This window comes from Maniola hyperantus, chromosome 21 (assembly GCF_902806685.2).
Source record: "Maniola hyperantus chromosome 21, iAphHyp1.2, whole genome shotgun sequence".
NCBI lineage: Eukaryota > Metazoa > Arthropoda > Insecta > Lepidoptera > Nymphalidae > Maniola > Maniola hyperantus.
In genome coordinates this window covers 6,461,837-6,478,784 of record NC_048556.1, presented here as the reverse complement: position 1 = coordinate 6,478,784, position 16,948 = coordinate 6,461,837, and the positions used below count along the sequence as shown (strand labels likewise).

Here is a 16,948-nt window from a genome sequence, read left to right as displayed (position 1 = left end):
TTTTGTATACTATATCTATTCTACGCTTTGTTGTAGAAACTGGTTGAATTTTGTGTTGTGTAATAATCGCATGTTTGATAAATAATTTACGTACTGTAAGCACCTCTAGTTCAGTATACAATAAGTGTGTTGGGTAAGTATATTTTTTGAAAGTCATTACTTTAAGTACAGCGCGCTGCGCTCTTTCTATGGTTAATAAGGTGGTTTTGGATGTGCCTCCCCATGCTTTTATCCCATAAATGATTATAGATTGACACAGAGCATAATAGGTGTTTAATAGCAAAGGTGTTACTGAAAAGCTATTGGAAGTCCGCTCCTCAATAGAGGGCGCTAACTATTCAAATAAACAAATTTCAAATTTTATCATAATGTTATTTGTTTAGAATCTAAAACGTACTTAAATTTACGGAAAATAATATCAATAAATTAATTAAATTGAAAAAGTAAGAATCATAATCTTATTTTGATTGCAACAGATAAAACATTCATAATATGTTTATACGAATTTAAATCGCGCGCGGTTTTCAAAACAGGTCTGATATAATAACATTTCTAAATCGTAGTGATGCCGCGGAATTTTTAAGGAATCATCCGTTCAAATGTTTTTAAGAAATTCGGTACAGAGATACCAGAACGGGCTACTGCGGATAGGCTACTTTTTGTCCTGGAAAATCAAAGAGTTCTCAAAGGATTCACCTCTCAAAACCTAAATTCACGCGGGCGAAGCATCTAGTCTTAAATAAAAGTAAGTACTTAGATCAGAATTAACCCGATTCACTGCTTCCAAGCTTAGTTAGGTATCTATTTCATAGATAGCGCATAATATGACTATGAAAAAACGCGAAAGAGAAAATATGGAAATCCAATTTTTATTACATTGTTGACCATTGAAAATTGATTCTTTCCGATATAATTGGAATTTGGATCGAAAGATAATTACAAAATGTAGGCATGCGATAGAATCCGATATTTTATATGGATTTGTCGATTATTACATACAGGCTTTTGTCTGATTTTTAGGTGTTTTTTTTTTCAATATTTTTGATTAATAAACAGGAGTAACTTAATGTGATAATGTTATGATGGTACCTATGTATATAAAAAAATACTGAATTCACCAAAATTAGACTAGCCTGAATGTCTAGTATATCATCATCATCATTATCAACCCATCGTCGTTGGCCCACTTTTGAGCTCAGGTCTCCTCTCAGAATGAAAAGGGGTTTGGCCATAGGTAGTCCACAATTCCGAAGTGCGGTTTGGCAGACTCTACTCACTTTTGAGAACAATATGATAAACTCAGTTTTGTTGCTATGTTTTCGTTTAATAGCTTAAAACGCACTTAACTCCGAATAGTTAGAGGTGTGCTTGGGATCCTACCGGGCTCGGATCGAATGCCCGACCCCCCCCCGACCCCCCCCCCCCCCCCCCCCGTGTACATACTAACTACAAGGCTATCACCACTTCAAGTCTAGTGCATACTTGTGTTGAATTTAGAACCTCTATCTATTTTTAGGTTGTTCAAAAAGAAAAAGAAAACCCAGAAGAAGATAGAGAGAGAGAGAATGTATAAATATACCCAAAATTTTGCGAACTGTAGGTAATAAATCATTTATTAAAATGTATTCTAATTTATACGGTCACTTAAATATTAATAAGTACTTAAATATCACAAACAATTTGAGCATGGTTAACCTTATTTCACAAAATCTTATGAATATTTATTATTGTTACCTAAATTTTTATGAATTATGCATAGCAAGAGATCGCGTAGGATTTAAGACAATAGAGTTTTTTGTGAAAGTTCGTAATAACTTGAATAACTACCTATAAATCACGAGTGAAAAGGCATTTTCTGGGTAACTAGTCACGATGTGCGGGTAATATTAGAAATATAATATTATTAACACTAACATATTATCTGCCAAATCGCAATCTGCTAGTCCAAGCGTACCTATGCACATGGATCTAGGAATTCATTGCATTTTTATTCCAATTTATTTTAGAATTATGTGAATAAGGCAAAGTGGTTACGACTCTCATTTATGAGAAATATAATACAGAGAGACAAAGTGATTGCAACCTCACCTGGTGGTTAGTGAAGATGCAGTCTAAGATGGAAGCGGGCTAACTTGGAAGGGTTACTCATTATTGGTTTCTATTATCTACATGCTATCTTAATATTCATGTAGGTACTGGCTGGCGCTTAATCCCATGGCATGGCATGTGTGGATGCACCTTTATTAGAAAGGCGTGTATTTAAACGAGCGAACGAAAATTCTTAAGTTTCAAGAAAACTGATTTTGAACCACTGGAATGTGCGAAAATTTGTAGGCGAATACAAATACAGATTTTTTTAAATACTTCATTGTATTAACACACACCGTTTAAGCCGTTATTTACTTAGTATTTTTTTCGCACACTTTAGTTTTTAATTAAGATTTATATATTTCTCACTTTTATCAGCTATTTTACTTATTTCTTGTACTCCATAGATTTTCGCTAGATTTCTTAATTTTTCGCAAACATATTTAAACACCGCTCGCTTTAATATTTACCTATCCCATTAGCAATCACCAACTTATTTGTTTTCCGCACGATTTATTAAGTACATGCCTATTAGAAAGCTAAATTGCTTGGCGGCAAGGCTTTACCGGTATAGTGATAATAACCCCCGCCAGAAATAGAATTTGTAACCACTCGATTAAAAAAGCTACAACCACTGCGACAGAACGGTCTTCAAAATATGACTGGGTGACGCATTTTCAATAATCAGCTGAAAAAATACGAAATTTTTGCAGATATTTTGTAGGCTCTTCTGCCGAATTTTTCTTAAAAGGACTGCAAAAGTTGTTTATGAATTATCGCCAAAAAACGTGGAAATGCTCAAAAGCTGATGTTCCTAAAAAAGCGAAGTAGCACCAAAGTTTTCAGTCAGGTTTTAGTTTGGTCCTACGTGAAAACCTTTTTATGAACATTAGTTTTTCATAATTTTCATGTTTTGCACAAATAATTCAAATAATGCTTTTTGCAGTTTCCCGCTTTTTAGAAATAAGTCTTACGCTTCCCATAAATTTAGATCCACATCAGTCTGCGATCTCCTTTAGTCTACGCCATCTACTAATTCATAAAAAAGTTTAAAACAAAAATCTTCTATAATGTAAAAATGAATCACTAAATGTGTTGCTCATCTCGAGAACCGCTTAACCGATTTCGCTAATCCTTCTTTTAAAATATTCCTTGAAGTACGACGATGGTTCTTACAAAGAGAAAAATTAAAAAAAATTGACTGTTAGGCGGAAAGAAGTGCGCCAGGGCAGCTAGTTACTTAATAAAAACTGTATAAAGTTATGGCGAAGTGCACATTGAATTTTTGAATAAGACGTTCTTTGAATAACCAAATGCCACGCAAAGCTTTACTTTTTCCTACAAGAGGAGGAACCTTTTTTTTTCAATGAAACGCTTTGCACGAAAGAGTCTTGCTACAAAGACTATCTTGATTAATGATGACATTTGCGCTTAATTGATTAAAGCAAAGGAAACACCATTAGTGGTGATAACGCTCGCGCTTTCGTGACCCAGTTTATTGCATACATTTAACAAAATGGCCGTTTTTCCATCAACGATAACGATACGACCAGTACTATCACCATCATCAGCAACATCTCATTCTTAAACAGCCACACATTAGCTATTGAGCCCCCTCTCAGAATCAGAAGGGCTTAAGGCCATAGTCCATCGCACTGGTCTATTACGGATTGGCATTATCAAAATATTCTCTTTACAGATATGATTCATGTAAGGTTTTCAGCTGGTGTCTGTGGGTGTTTTTCGTGTTTGTTGCACTGCCCGATTGACGCAGAATTTTGCCAAGTTTTACTGAATGCTTGATGCAAGATGTCACTCCTGTAGTATTATGAGATGTACATCTCTCTAACGTTGATAGAATTCGTGCGTCGAACCAATTAAACTAAAAAACTAAGATGTACTTTATCGACCTTGTTTTAAAGTTGAAGTTCATCCATACATCAACAACAGACAGCACACAAAGCTGACACCTTGCGAAATAAAATGATTTTAAATTAAGAACCTTTAAATTTAGGCCCATTTTATTCTAAAGTTAAAATATTGAAAAGCTCAAATTCAGTCCACGTCGGCGATATGTACTCATACTAAGCCTACAGTGCCAATATGGCATAATCGAAGCGGAAATTCCGCTCAGCTTCATCACGTAATAGATGGAGCAGAATACCGCGCGCGGATTTTCGTGTCTCGATGTTCCGCCAGATTTGTCCCGAGCTATAAATGACCGCACGGTGTTATGATTTTATATGACATAAAAAATGTGTGTTATTAAATTCTTCGAAGTTCAAAATCAGTATACAAATGTGCCGGCTTGGCTGTGCTTATAATGTGAGATTTTCGATGCACAATTTTTTTTTATTTCTTTTTTTAAAATAGAAAAGTGAATCTTTTTTGTTTTTTACTTACTCATTCATTTCTTTTCATAGCATGCTATAGTATTCTGCGAGGTGGTTCGCTAACTCAGTGTTCGATACTGAATGATAGCCACCGAGCTCATTTGACATTGGTTGGTTTTATATGATATTAAAATAATCATTCGTAGAAAACATTCAATGGACTAAAAATAAATGTCAAATAAGCTCGGTGGCTATCATTCAGTGTTAAACACTGAGTTAGTAAACCACCCCACATGTCTAGAAACTTTATTTTCTATTAGTCGTTGGTTCTAAAGAAGTCTGCAAGTAGGTAATACAGGTGGCGCGTAAAAATCAAAGTCATTCCTACACAAAAGTAACAGTAAAAACAAACAATCAGCCAGATTGTGGCACTACCATTTGTGCGTCACCCATTTTGTGTCACACTCAATAGGTATACATTGTGGGAAAAATTTATGTTGGTTCAATATTATAATAAGTACAGTAATTTTATTAACGGCTTAGCTTAACGGATAGTATTGAAAACGATAGACATTGAGTATCTATATCATAGGTGCTACAATGTTGATCACGTACCGGTAAGCGCAGCGTTGGAAGACCTCCCAACAGGTGGACAGACGACATCAAACGAAGTCGCAGGGAACCGCTGGATTCAGGCGGCGCAAGACCGTGGCGTGTTAAAGTCCCTACATGAGATCGAAGTCCAGCTGTAGACGTAGGTATATCGTTTGATAATGATGATGGTGACGACGGTCCCTTTCACGATTACATTAGGCTATCGGCCAGCAGGGAGAAGTGGCGAAAGCTAGTGAGGCGTATAATCTGACCTCAAAGCTACCTCAAAGACGTCATGTCGTGATGATACCAACCGTTCTGTAAGAGTGTTAAGACGAAGACAAAGAACCCATTTGTAAATTTTAAACTAAATATATTACGTGTGTAACTGCATAAAATTTGATCAGTCACGTCTTGGCTAACCGCGTAGCTAACACGTAGCTTGTCTACGACACGCTTGCACGTTCTACGAAGTCACGTAGGTGCATTAAATTTTTACAGTTGTTCCGAGTCCTAAGGCTCCGGCCATTTATAATTATTGTTCCAATCACTACTTAAACGAAGAACAGAACATTTTCTTACAAAAAATCCTGTCTCCCTGGTGATTTGTTGGGTAATTGTCTTGTGGAAGGTACCGAAATAGATTCCGGCTTAGATTAGTTCGTGAATTTATCCATATCGACTAATATTAGATTAGATATATAGAGAAAAAATTTGATCGTTTATTTGCTTGTAATCGATAATCTCTGAAAATACTGAGCCGATTTTAATAATTTCTTCACCATAAGAAAGCTACTTTACCAAGAAGTAACATAAGCGCGGGCAAAAGCTAGTAATGTCTAAGTTGGCATTAGTCTGGTTTGGTGAAAGGATTTAGACGTAGTTAGTAACCAGCAAAGACGTATTCTACCGAAACGTTTAATTATAATGATAGTGACTTTGTTGTAAGTCTACTGAGACTAGACCTAAATTAATTAGCTAGACAGTGTAATTTTCTAATCTGAACCGATAGCGCTGGGAATCCGCCTCGGTTATAAAGCCACAAGCTTAGGCTACCTTTCCACCAAAGATGTGCGATGTACATTACATTCCGAGCTAGGCAGCAATGTTCGGCTACATTGCTGCCGCTACATTGCTGCCTAGCTCGGAATGTAATGTCATATAAGCTTATAGAGATTGTATGGGGACCAGTAGTGCCGCGACAGGACTGTGACAGCTGGTGACAGCACTGTTGCGGCAGCGTTGCTGCGTGCAGCGTGGTTCGGAATCATATCTTAAAGGTTCGCGCACATAACGGACCGCACCACAACGCATTGCATTGCAAAAATACTCCTGCATCACTTTCGTCAATTTTGTATGAAACATCGATCACTAAAGGCAGGCGGGCCTCACCCTATAATGTGCTTTGGAATAATTTTGCAATGCAATACGCTGCGGCTTGCCGCGGTTGCAATGTGTGCGAACTTTTAATCCGAAAAAATTAATGTGTTTACTTTTATCCTGTCTTGTCGCATGATGTTGCTCTGGCATGAAACAGCCTTAAGAAATCGAAAAGAATAGGATTTATAAAAACTTGTATCAAGGAAAATATCGTGTGATTATTTACCGGTCAGGCGAGTTTAAAGCACCCTATAAAGCTAATAACAAAATTACCTGAGCCAGGATTGAATGAAATTGCATTACCTAGAAATTCTTTCCCTCGTGAATTTTTGTAACGCAGTATTTCGAAGCGGTTACCACGCTTTCTGTTTTAAGGTGCCATTAGACCTAATTAAGTGTCTATTAAGCTACTTGATTACCCCTTAAAATAAACACTTCAGAAAATAATACTTGGACATAGAAATATTATATTGCTGTACTTACTCAGTGCTTATTGAAGTTGTTTAATTTTATATGTATACCTACTCTCTAAATAATATCTATATTGATATACAGATATTATTTCAGCCCTAGCACAGACTAATGTCTATTTGCGCTGCATATTGGAAACACCAGACTCAGTTTTTATCTAGTGCTTTTGTCTAAAAGTGTGGTGTAAAATGTTCACTTTTCACTAAGTCTATTTACGAATAAATAAATAAATAAAGTAGTATGAAAGAAGATAACTGCGTTTATCTGTGGTGTATTAGTTTTGAAACTACGAGTACTAAACAAAGTGTAAACTTGTAAAAGTTTACTTCAATAAATATAATATGTTCTATTCTATTCTATACTAGGTACCTACTGGTATTTCGACTTAAAATTCCTCATATAGATCCAATAGTGTACCCGTTTTTATTTGGAACGATTGTTATCTGACCTTCCCAACCCATGTAAGTCTCCTTGAGCTTAGGCGACAGTAAGTGACTATTAGTTTCAGTGAGCCGCTTAGTCCCAGGCCTAATTAATACATGAATAGCCTGTGGCTTCGTTTGAATACACATAGTATAACTACGGGTAAACTATTTTAGTTCTGAGCCCTTGTGTGCGTGGAAATGTAACTATATTATCTTCAAATACAAAATGTCCAACCTGATTACTGATAGAAATATCAGGAGTTTACTCTGAAAAATCATTTTATCGGTAAAACAATAGTGTTAAATTTGTTGTTCGTATACAATCTCTATAGTAAACTAAATTGGCAGGTCTGAATGAAATGTAATTCTTTACCGTATAGCAATCATTGTGAAAGGATAAGACTATTTTATTAGATCTATCAATAACCATGTTACGCAAGTCTTTGAAGGACATGAATTTATTTTGAGTTTCGTATCTGCTAGAGGCAGCTCAAGGGATGTTGCTGTTATAACATTTTTTTTTATCGTGTGGAAATCCTTAGGGATACCACCGCGCTCGGGGAGTCACGGAGGTTATGTCCATCTCTTTTCGGATTCGGAAACGCCCACGGTGTGTTCTACGCATCACCTGGTGGCTGCGCTACGGGGCCAAAGCCGTCCGCGCAACTCAGTCAGCTGTGCTTGCTAATGACCCGAACCCTCCTCCGGAATCCAATAGAGGCCCTAAAAACCATCTGAGGTGCACCAGGACCACAAAGGCGCGCCTCCTGACTTAAGGACTGATTTCTTTTCGAACGACAGACGACATCAACAGTAAGCACTTCACATCACGAAGCAAATTTCACTTAGCTATTTTGTACGTGTTTCGTCACTGTGAGAGTGACGAAACACGGAGACGGACACAGGAGACTCTTACTCTCATTTGAATTGCTTCATACTTAAATATAGTTAGCTCATTCTGAGGCTGCTCAAATAGATCCTTTAGATAGATAGAAGCTTTAATCTGACAAATTCACGGGTATCTTTGCTTCGAGTAAGTAGGTGATTGCGAATAACAATAGCAAACCATTGTTTAACTCAACTGAGTTGTTATTGGCTGGTTGCTCATTTCTAAGACCAAAACTAATAAATTAAGGAGTTTATTCGTAGGCCGTAGCGCGGTCCAAACAAACGTAGCCTGGTTCCCATTTAAATATTGAACAACCTACCTATTTTTACGAAAACCTGGAAAACCACGCAGATACAAATATTTGTTTCTATAGTGTAAACAAAATTTTCATGTGTTTGATTTGTTAATATCACTACATTATAGCCTAGTATACAGCAAAACACAAATTGCACAATAACTTCAAAAACAAAAAACAACAAAAAGAACAATTATTTCTTCAAAATATTTGAGTCAACATAACCTCACTTCACGTTGTTTGTCAAGTTCTCGCGTACAAAATACATCTTGACAAACATTTTCTCACGTTCTAATAAGAGATTAAATGCATTTAGCTATTTCGCTCTAACAGTAAGAGTCACGATAGGGCTACTTCTACAGGTAATTATTCTGAGGTTAATATGATTGTTTGAGAACCAAACTAAGTTTATATGGAAAGCGTTACTAGGGTAGCTTCTCTTAAGCGTCAGTCTGTACCTACTGGAATGTGAAGGAGTAAACAAGTTCACTCCTTGCCTATTTCAATAAAGTGTTAAGGGACACGCGTCACTTACAATATTCACAAGACCGTGAAACGTAATCAGTGAATAACGAACAGCAAATAACAGAATATTTATTTACTAGATGATACGCGCGACTTCATCCTCGTGGATTTAGGGTTTTTATAAGTCCTATGGGAACTCCTTAATTTGCAGAGATAAAAAGTAGCTTTAGTATGTTACTCTCCCAGCATATCTACCTACTTGTAAAAGAGGTTAGTGGAGATGATGTTTTTTCTCAAATTCGGGTTAATTTTTACTCCTATTTTGTGGTTCTATAATCACATTAAATTCTTCCACAAGCTAATATTAGTATAGTAGCATGTATTTAATGCAGAAGAAGCTGCTAGCAACTGAAACAAAATAAAAGCGCGAGCGAAGCGAGCGTGAAATTGTTGGTATATTTACAAAAAATATAATTGGTAAATGAAAGTGGCAGGGACTAGTGGGCCCCTATCGATCGTGGGCCCTGGGCACTTGCCCAGAATGCCCAGTGGGAAAGAGGGCCCTGCTCATAGGTGTTTGAAGTCTGCCAATTCGCACTTGGCCAGCTTAGTAGATTATAGCCAAACCCCTTCGGATTCTGATGGAGATCCGATGGACTCTGTAGTGAGCCAGCGATGGGTTGATCATGATGATGATGATGATGATTAGTAAATCTGTGAACTTGAAGATAAGTTTCCCTAGCGCTCCCTCCCAACGCTCTCTAAGCCTCTGCTGTCTGTCTGTCAGCGTGCTGTATCTCATGAACCGTAATACCTAGGTATATGAATGTCATAATCAAAGTACGTACCTAATCTTGTACGACGGTACGGAACCCTTGTTGTATGTGTGCGAGTCCGACTCGCACTAGGCTAGTTTTTTAGGGTTCCGTACCCAAAGGGTAAAATGATACCCGATATTACTAAAACTCCGCTGTCCGTCCGTCTGTCTGTCTGTCGCCAGGCTGTATCTCATGAACCGTGATAGTTACATAATTGAAATTTTCACAGATGATTTTCACTGTTGTCGCTATAACAACAAATACAAAAAAAATTGTTTATGGGGCTCTTATACTACAGACACGAATTTTTTGCCGTTTTGATAGATAAATGGTACGGAACCCTTCGTGCGCGAGTCTGACTCGCACTTGGCCGTTTTTTAATAAGAGCTAAACTATACGTTTTTTTATGAAGAGTGCTGGAAGAGCACTGAGGAAACTTCTCTTATCATTTTCATGTGCGTTAAAACTGGCACTTTTTAAAAAATTGTATCACAAAGCCGCCAATTACAAGAAACCCGATAGGCTTACGGTGGCTTATCGATTCGTGGCCGCCGAAACATGGGCGGCTGTAAATCAAGTTGCGCTTATTATGTTACCTAAAAGCCTCACTAAATCGTTTTGGGGCTTTATTTTTGTTACAGACGCGGATTTTTAGATAAACGTAACACGTAATCTCTCACTGCCTCGTATTCTTCATTGCTGAGAGTTGTGACCATTTTGCATTGATTACTTTATGGTAGGATTTATCCTAGGTTTCAGATCGTTCCGCATACAACTCTACTAAGATTAGAGAAGAAGAAATCGAAACCTTAAGTTTTACAGTTATTATCAATGGTAATAAAGAGTACCGTATGGCTTCACGTGCTTACCGAGGCAAGGAGGAAACAAAAAGGCCAAATTAATATGGGCCTCCAAAGTTGGTCACCCATCCGCTTACTGAGTAACGGCCGGTTCACACATGTCTCCGTTTTACTGTTCCGTTTTATCGTGTACGTTTTTTTTAGTCGATGGCGTATGTAGTTGTATGAGCAAATTCACACATGGCACAGTGTTCTGTGTACAGTAAAAAATATCTTTCCGTAAAAAAATTACATTCGGTTTTGTCATCGAATACTGGACGGACGGAACGGAAATACGTAGAATTTTAACGGATAGATACTGTGTGGGGGCGGGCGGTGTGTGCGGGGTGTAGGAGGGGGAGTGACGCGACAGGTTTTGTTTGACTCACATTTTCTATTGTACATTCCTAGAGTGGATATTCCATAAGTGGATGCTGCCAATAACGTCGAATCTTCCTTCTCTGACGATAGTACCAATACAACATGACAGCGTCCATCCTTGTAGAAAAGCGGCGGTATATACTGCGAGTTTTCTGTTCACACATCGCATCCAGTAATGACGGATCCGTTGAACGTTATACGGTGCCTATGTGTGAACAGAGCATAATTTATGACGTATCCGTTAAAAACGTACCAGTAAAACGGACTCCCATGTGTGAACGGGCCGTTAGTTGGGTAAATGTTGCTTGTCAACACGCCCCTCTATATCCCTACTTATTTATAGATTTTCAACAAACATTCCATTTCAATTAAATGCAGGAAAAGCATAACATGAACAACGTTTAATATATTTCATAGCACTTTCATAGAGAGGTAATGGCTTCAAAGTTACTTTTAACATATTATATGTACTTTTTTTGGGTCAAAGGATAAAAACACCAATTTCGTGCTCAAATTTTTTGGTAGCTGATTAAAATTTTAAACCGATCTTTTATGCAGATCCTTAGATCCTTTTTAAATACATAAAAATACTCCCTTTATGCTATAATTATTACGCATATATTATGCTAATAATTATGTAGTGTACAATTAATGTGTGCATATTCATTCATTCACTCCTTTATGTTTAAATACGACGATAGTATCGTACTAGTAAACTTTGATACAGTTAGATACGTAAATATGCACAACTTTATCTACCACAGTGTGCTTTCAAGAAAACTTTACATCCATTACTGTAAACTGAATAAATTTTATATTGCAAGTGAATATTAATAGAAGCTAGCTCTAACAAATTGGTATGAATGGCTACAAAAAGTTTTAGCGAGCTTCGTTCAAAAGAGTGGCCATGCATTTTATTTGTTCGCTGTCCGCTTTTGTAGCCCGCCGTCATAATTCCTGACTAGTTCAAATTCAGTTTTCATGGAGCGAAATTGGATTTTTAAAGCTTTTTGTACAATGTAAGAATTGAGATGGCAGATTAGCTCTGCAAGGTTTACGAAATGTGATAATAATAGTACTAACCTTCTGAAATCTCTGCTCCAGCAGGCGTATATGACTGGGTTCATTGAGGAGTTGACCCATCCCAGCCACGTCACCACTACGTTGACGATTTCTTCATGAGTGATGCACGACGAACAGATACCCGATAGGAGATTCACTACAAAAAATGGTAACCAGCACACTATGAACACACCCATGACGATGCCGAGAGTTTTTGCTGCCTTTTTTTCTTTGGCAAATTTAGCGAATTTCCGCGATAGGGAAAAGTTTTTTGGCAAATGCTTGTTATGTGCCACGTTTGTTAGCCGCGTTGACGAACGTGAAAGTCCATTGTTTTGTAACGCGGTCAGAGGTTCGTGGTCGGCTTCCTCAGGAGTGCAAGCACCATGACACACTTCGTTCCTCTTACGCACTGTGCCACCTCTGTGAATACGTAACGTCAATTCTAACTCACCACTCGGTCTCATCACTTGTTTAGTCCCGATTTTTAAAGATCTCGTCTGTATTGTTGCAGCACGATATATACGATAATACGTGAACACCATCACAAATAAAGGTAGATAAAATGATATCGTGGAGGAGAATATGATGTACTCCAAGTTTTCCGTAAACGGACACTTGTAATCTGGGACCTCTTCTATTCGCACTGCACGCCACCACGCGATGGCTGGAAATGATATAGCACCCGAACACACCCATACGGCTGCTATGAGAAATGCAGCTTTCCGTCCGCTCATCCGCATTGGATATGTAATGGGATCTGTTATAGCCCAGTACCGGTCCAAAGATATCACACACAAGTTGAGAATTGACGCTGTACTAAATAAGACATCCAGTGATCGCCAGACGTCGCACCAATCGACACCGAAAAACCAAGTGTGCTCCAAAACTTCGTAAAGTGCAGAAAACGGCATCACCACTAAGCCGACAAGACAATCTGCCACTGCAAGCGATGTGACGAAATAGTTTGTGGATGTGTGTAGATAGCGCTCTCTTACAACTGCGAGTATGACCAGCATATTTCCAAACACAGTGGTCAAGGAAAATAGAAGCAAAAAGGCAACCAGAACTGCACGGTCTTGGAGAAGTTTGATATACTCATTCCACGGCTCCTCTAAATCAACTGTGTAATTGTATGTGCCATTTTCCAAACTAATGTTATACTCCAGTACAGTGTTAAAAGGAAATCCTGCAGATTCGAGAAAAAAATCTGGTTCTTTTAGTGAAATATCAGATTGGCTTCTTGCCACCAGTATTTCTGGTCTGGTCGCATTCATATTTCCCTGGTGGTTAGTCGCTTGCTAGCGCCATGGTGACTGTTTGCGTTTGCCTTGCTTTGCCCGCAACCATTTTAAGATTACATTCTTGGCGGGCATTCTGTTTTTGATTTCCAATATTCGATCCATGTTGAGTGGGCATAGTTTTTTTGTTGCTCGCCAGTATATTGACGTACCCTGAAACAATATGTTTATGTTATTATTCAAGGTCTACGTGGTACGAATTCCACGTTTATATGGCTTTACGCAAAAAAGCCATGTACAATATTATAGAAGCCATATCGAGTTGTTTGTTATTGATCAATGAGTAGCTTGAACACTTTGAATAAAATCCGAAAATAACCGTGAATAGACCTAATCAATTGGAGAAAGTTAGACAAACTTAATTTAAGGCTGGTTTAGACAGCCGTTTATTCAACGAAACCCTTTCTTACATTGACTAGCGTTAGACCTATTGTGAAAAATAGTTATATATGAGACAGGTGACAACAAGTATACAAATGTTGTTGTTAGTCAGTGTCTTAATTGACTGAAATTTTCATAAGGTACTCGACCTTCTAGGTGAGAGATTAGGTTGGGATTTTTACACACTAAAATCAGCTTGATGTCGATTTAGGGTAAAAGGGGAATATTATAAAGTATACCGTTAAGGTAGGTAGGCCTGCGCTGCGCGAACAGTTTACATAAAAGTGCGAGTTAGACCCTACACGAAGGGTTCCGTACAATAGTAAAAGTTATTATTTGTTGTTATATAACGTTACAGGACGCGGCAGAAAATAATATACATCGCCTTTTAGAAGGAAGGAGATAGCGGATTCGTAGAGCATTGTCTCTGTCGTTGAGACTGACAAAAAGACATATAGGTATGAGTGACAGAGACAACGCTCTACAAAGCCAAAATATCATTCTAAAGGCCGATGTACATTATTTTCTGCCGCGTAGGTACGGTACAATACACACTCTGCGATAATTCTCTACCTATTACGGTTCATGAGTTACAGCTCGCTAACAGATAGACGGACGAGCAGCGGATGCTTAGTAATAGGGTCCCGTTGCCACCCTTCGGTTACGGAACCCTAAAAATCAAGTAATTCAAAGTCTATAATCATTAAGGAAAAAGATATATGTATATGGAGGCTGTTGGGTTATTGCAAAGTGCCCGTGAATCATTTATATCGCCATCTCGCGCCCTTGGTTCGGGATGCGCGACATAAATAGTGTTTAGCGAGCAGCGGTGAGATCAAACGAAACGTGCTCCATGGGGCGTGAGCTGCCCGTTCACATGAGGGCACTCCATTCACCCCTCCCAAACCCCTTCATCCTCCACGGAGCGATCAAAATTTATAGCATCTACAGATTTGCCAACTCCTAACACCAAGTCAGCTCAACAGCCTTTTGTATTGAGATCTAAAAGAATTTTATGGCAATAAACAGACTAAGGCTTCAGACCAATGTGAAAAATAGTAAGATCGTTTCAGTGGCTAAGCCTTGAAAAAGTTAGATAGACATGAATTTCATCATCATCATGAACAACCTATCGCCGGCTCACTACAGAGAACGAGTCTCCTCTCAGAAAAGAGAAGAGTTTTCGCCACAGTCTACCACGCTGGCCAAGTGCGTATTGGCATATCGCACATGGTTCCTATGTACTATTTACTCACTACTACTATATACTAGTGACCCATGTTGCACTCCAAGAAAAGCAACGCCATGTTTCTGAGATTACTCTATTAAGGTATTTAGTAGGTACAATAGCCATAAAGCGTACCTATAGGCACGCAATGTAGGCGTAATGTAGAATAAATGTGTAATAATTGTACCAAATTAGTGCCCTATTAAGATGAAATGCGAGAACTCACCAAATAACACTTCTATTAAGCTGGTAGCGTGAGTTTTATTCCCACTAAGCAAGTATAAAATGAATCTAATTTTTCTTAATAGGTACTTACGTATTCGAAAATACTACAAGTGAGCCTACTTTGAATGGTATTTTAAAGGTGTCTAATTTGTCTATGTATATAGTAACTTTACCATTAATTCGGAAAGTAGTTGCTACTGAGAAGAGTAAAAATAACGCAAAAGTTTAAAAAATATCATTAGTTATTCTGTTCAAGTGGAGACCGTTTTCCACATTAGAGGAGCCTTAGTCCAAACTACGCGTTTGGTAGATATGGACGAGCAGATGTCACCATTATCATCATCATCCCATCGCCGGCCCACTACTGAGCACAGGTCTCCTTTCTAGGTTTCTTTTATAGGGTAGGCCACAGTCCGCCACGCTGGCCAAGCGAGAATTGGCACACTTCACTTCTTTGAGAACATTATGGAGAACTATCAGGCATGCAAGTTTCTTCACGATGTTTTCCTTCACCGATAAAGCAAGTGATATTTAATTGCTTAAAACCCACATAATTTCGAAAAGTTAGAGGTCCTCGAACCCATAGGAGATGGATATCTTACCACTAGGCTATCATGGCTCCTCGGCATGCATCCACTGCTGGACATAGGCCTTCGGAACGCATACGTACCGCTCACAATTTGTCTAGGCCTACCTACTAAACTTATTACTAAATAAGTCTAAGCTACTCAATGGATACGCACGAAGCTTATCTTAGCGTTTAAACTATCGTGAGTGATTTCAATTGTAAATGTAGAAGAAACCGGCGTTACTGACGTATTTAGTCGATGTTAGCCCAACTAGTTTCGAAGTTAGAAACGAGTCGGGCTAGCATCGACTAAATACTTACGTGAGTAGAGCCGGTTTCTTCTACATTTATAATGAAGCTTATCTTATGCGCAACAAATTGCTTATGACTACTATATTTGGATCGACATTATGGCCGATGCTCTTGAACACAATCCTCTAGACTAAACTAAATTGACAGTTCTAAATCTAGTGCTATCCTTTTCTGCGAGCGACATTATGAAAGGGTAGTAGGTAGTTCTACGATAGATTTAGACGTGCCATTTTAGTTTAGTTTAGAGATTGTGGTACAACGGAATTAGCCAAATCGTTTGCTTGAAGAGCTAGAAAAGGCCTATTCTTAGATTAGTTATATACGATGATCCTGAAATAGAATACGGGTTTACCCGGTGTAATAGCTTGCTGCCAGTGGCGGGGCAATATAAAAGTTCAAATTGGGTAGGAGATTTTGTGTGAGACGTCATACCAAACTTGCGGGGAATTGATATACCTAAAGTATCTAAGCTAGTTGGATTGGATGTGATAAAACATGGAATATCATTCTGAATACCTAATATTGTTTTTATACTAGCGACCAACCGCGGCTTCGCTCGGTGAAAATATAAACCCACTTTATTCCCTACCATGTGGAAGTTAATTTTTCAATAAAAGATACGATTAGAAGATATTATTATAAGTCCCGCAAATTGCTATTGCGCTGGAACCCTCATTAACATCAAAATGACGTCATTTTGACGTCATTTTGATGTTAATGAGACATTATATTATTATATTACGACATTATATTATTTTATTATTCCTTTGAAATTGAAACAGTAAAGTACAACACTTTCCCTTACCGAAGCCACAGGCAAAATCTAGTTAAGTTAAATTTAATAAACATCTAGATAGGTACTGAAATGAACTCCCATTTTTCTTTGTCCAGAA

At 38.0% G+C, this 16,948-nt stretch overlaps 1 protein-coding gene across 3 annotated transcripts in view; it reads right to left on the bottom strand.

The window, feature by feature from the left end:
• LOC117992453 (dopamine receptor 2-like) overlaps positions 1-16,948 on the bottom strand; it is a 138,556-nt gene that overhangs the window by 47,162 nt on the left and 74,446 nt on the right. For all 3 annotated transcript variants that reach the window (XM_034980154.2, XM_069505748.1, XM_069505747.1), the window contains exon 2: positions 12,062-13,494. In XM_034980154.2, the coding sequence (XP_034836045.1) occupies positions 12,062-13,317 (1,256 nt within the window). In that variant the 5' untranslated portion in view covers positions 13,318-13,494. The remainder of the gene's footprint in view (positions 1-12,061; positions 13,495-16,948) is intronic.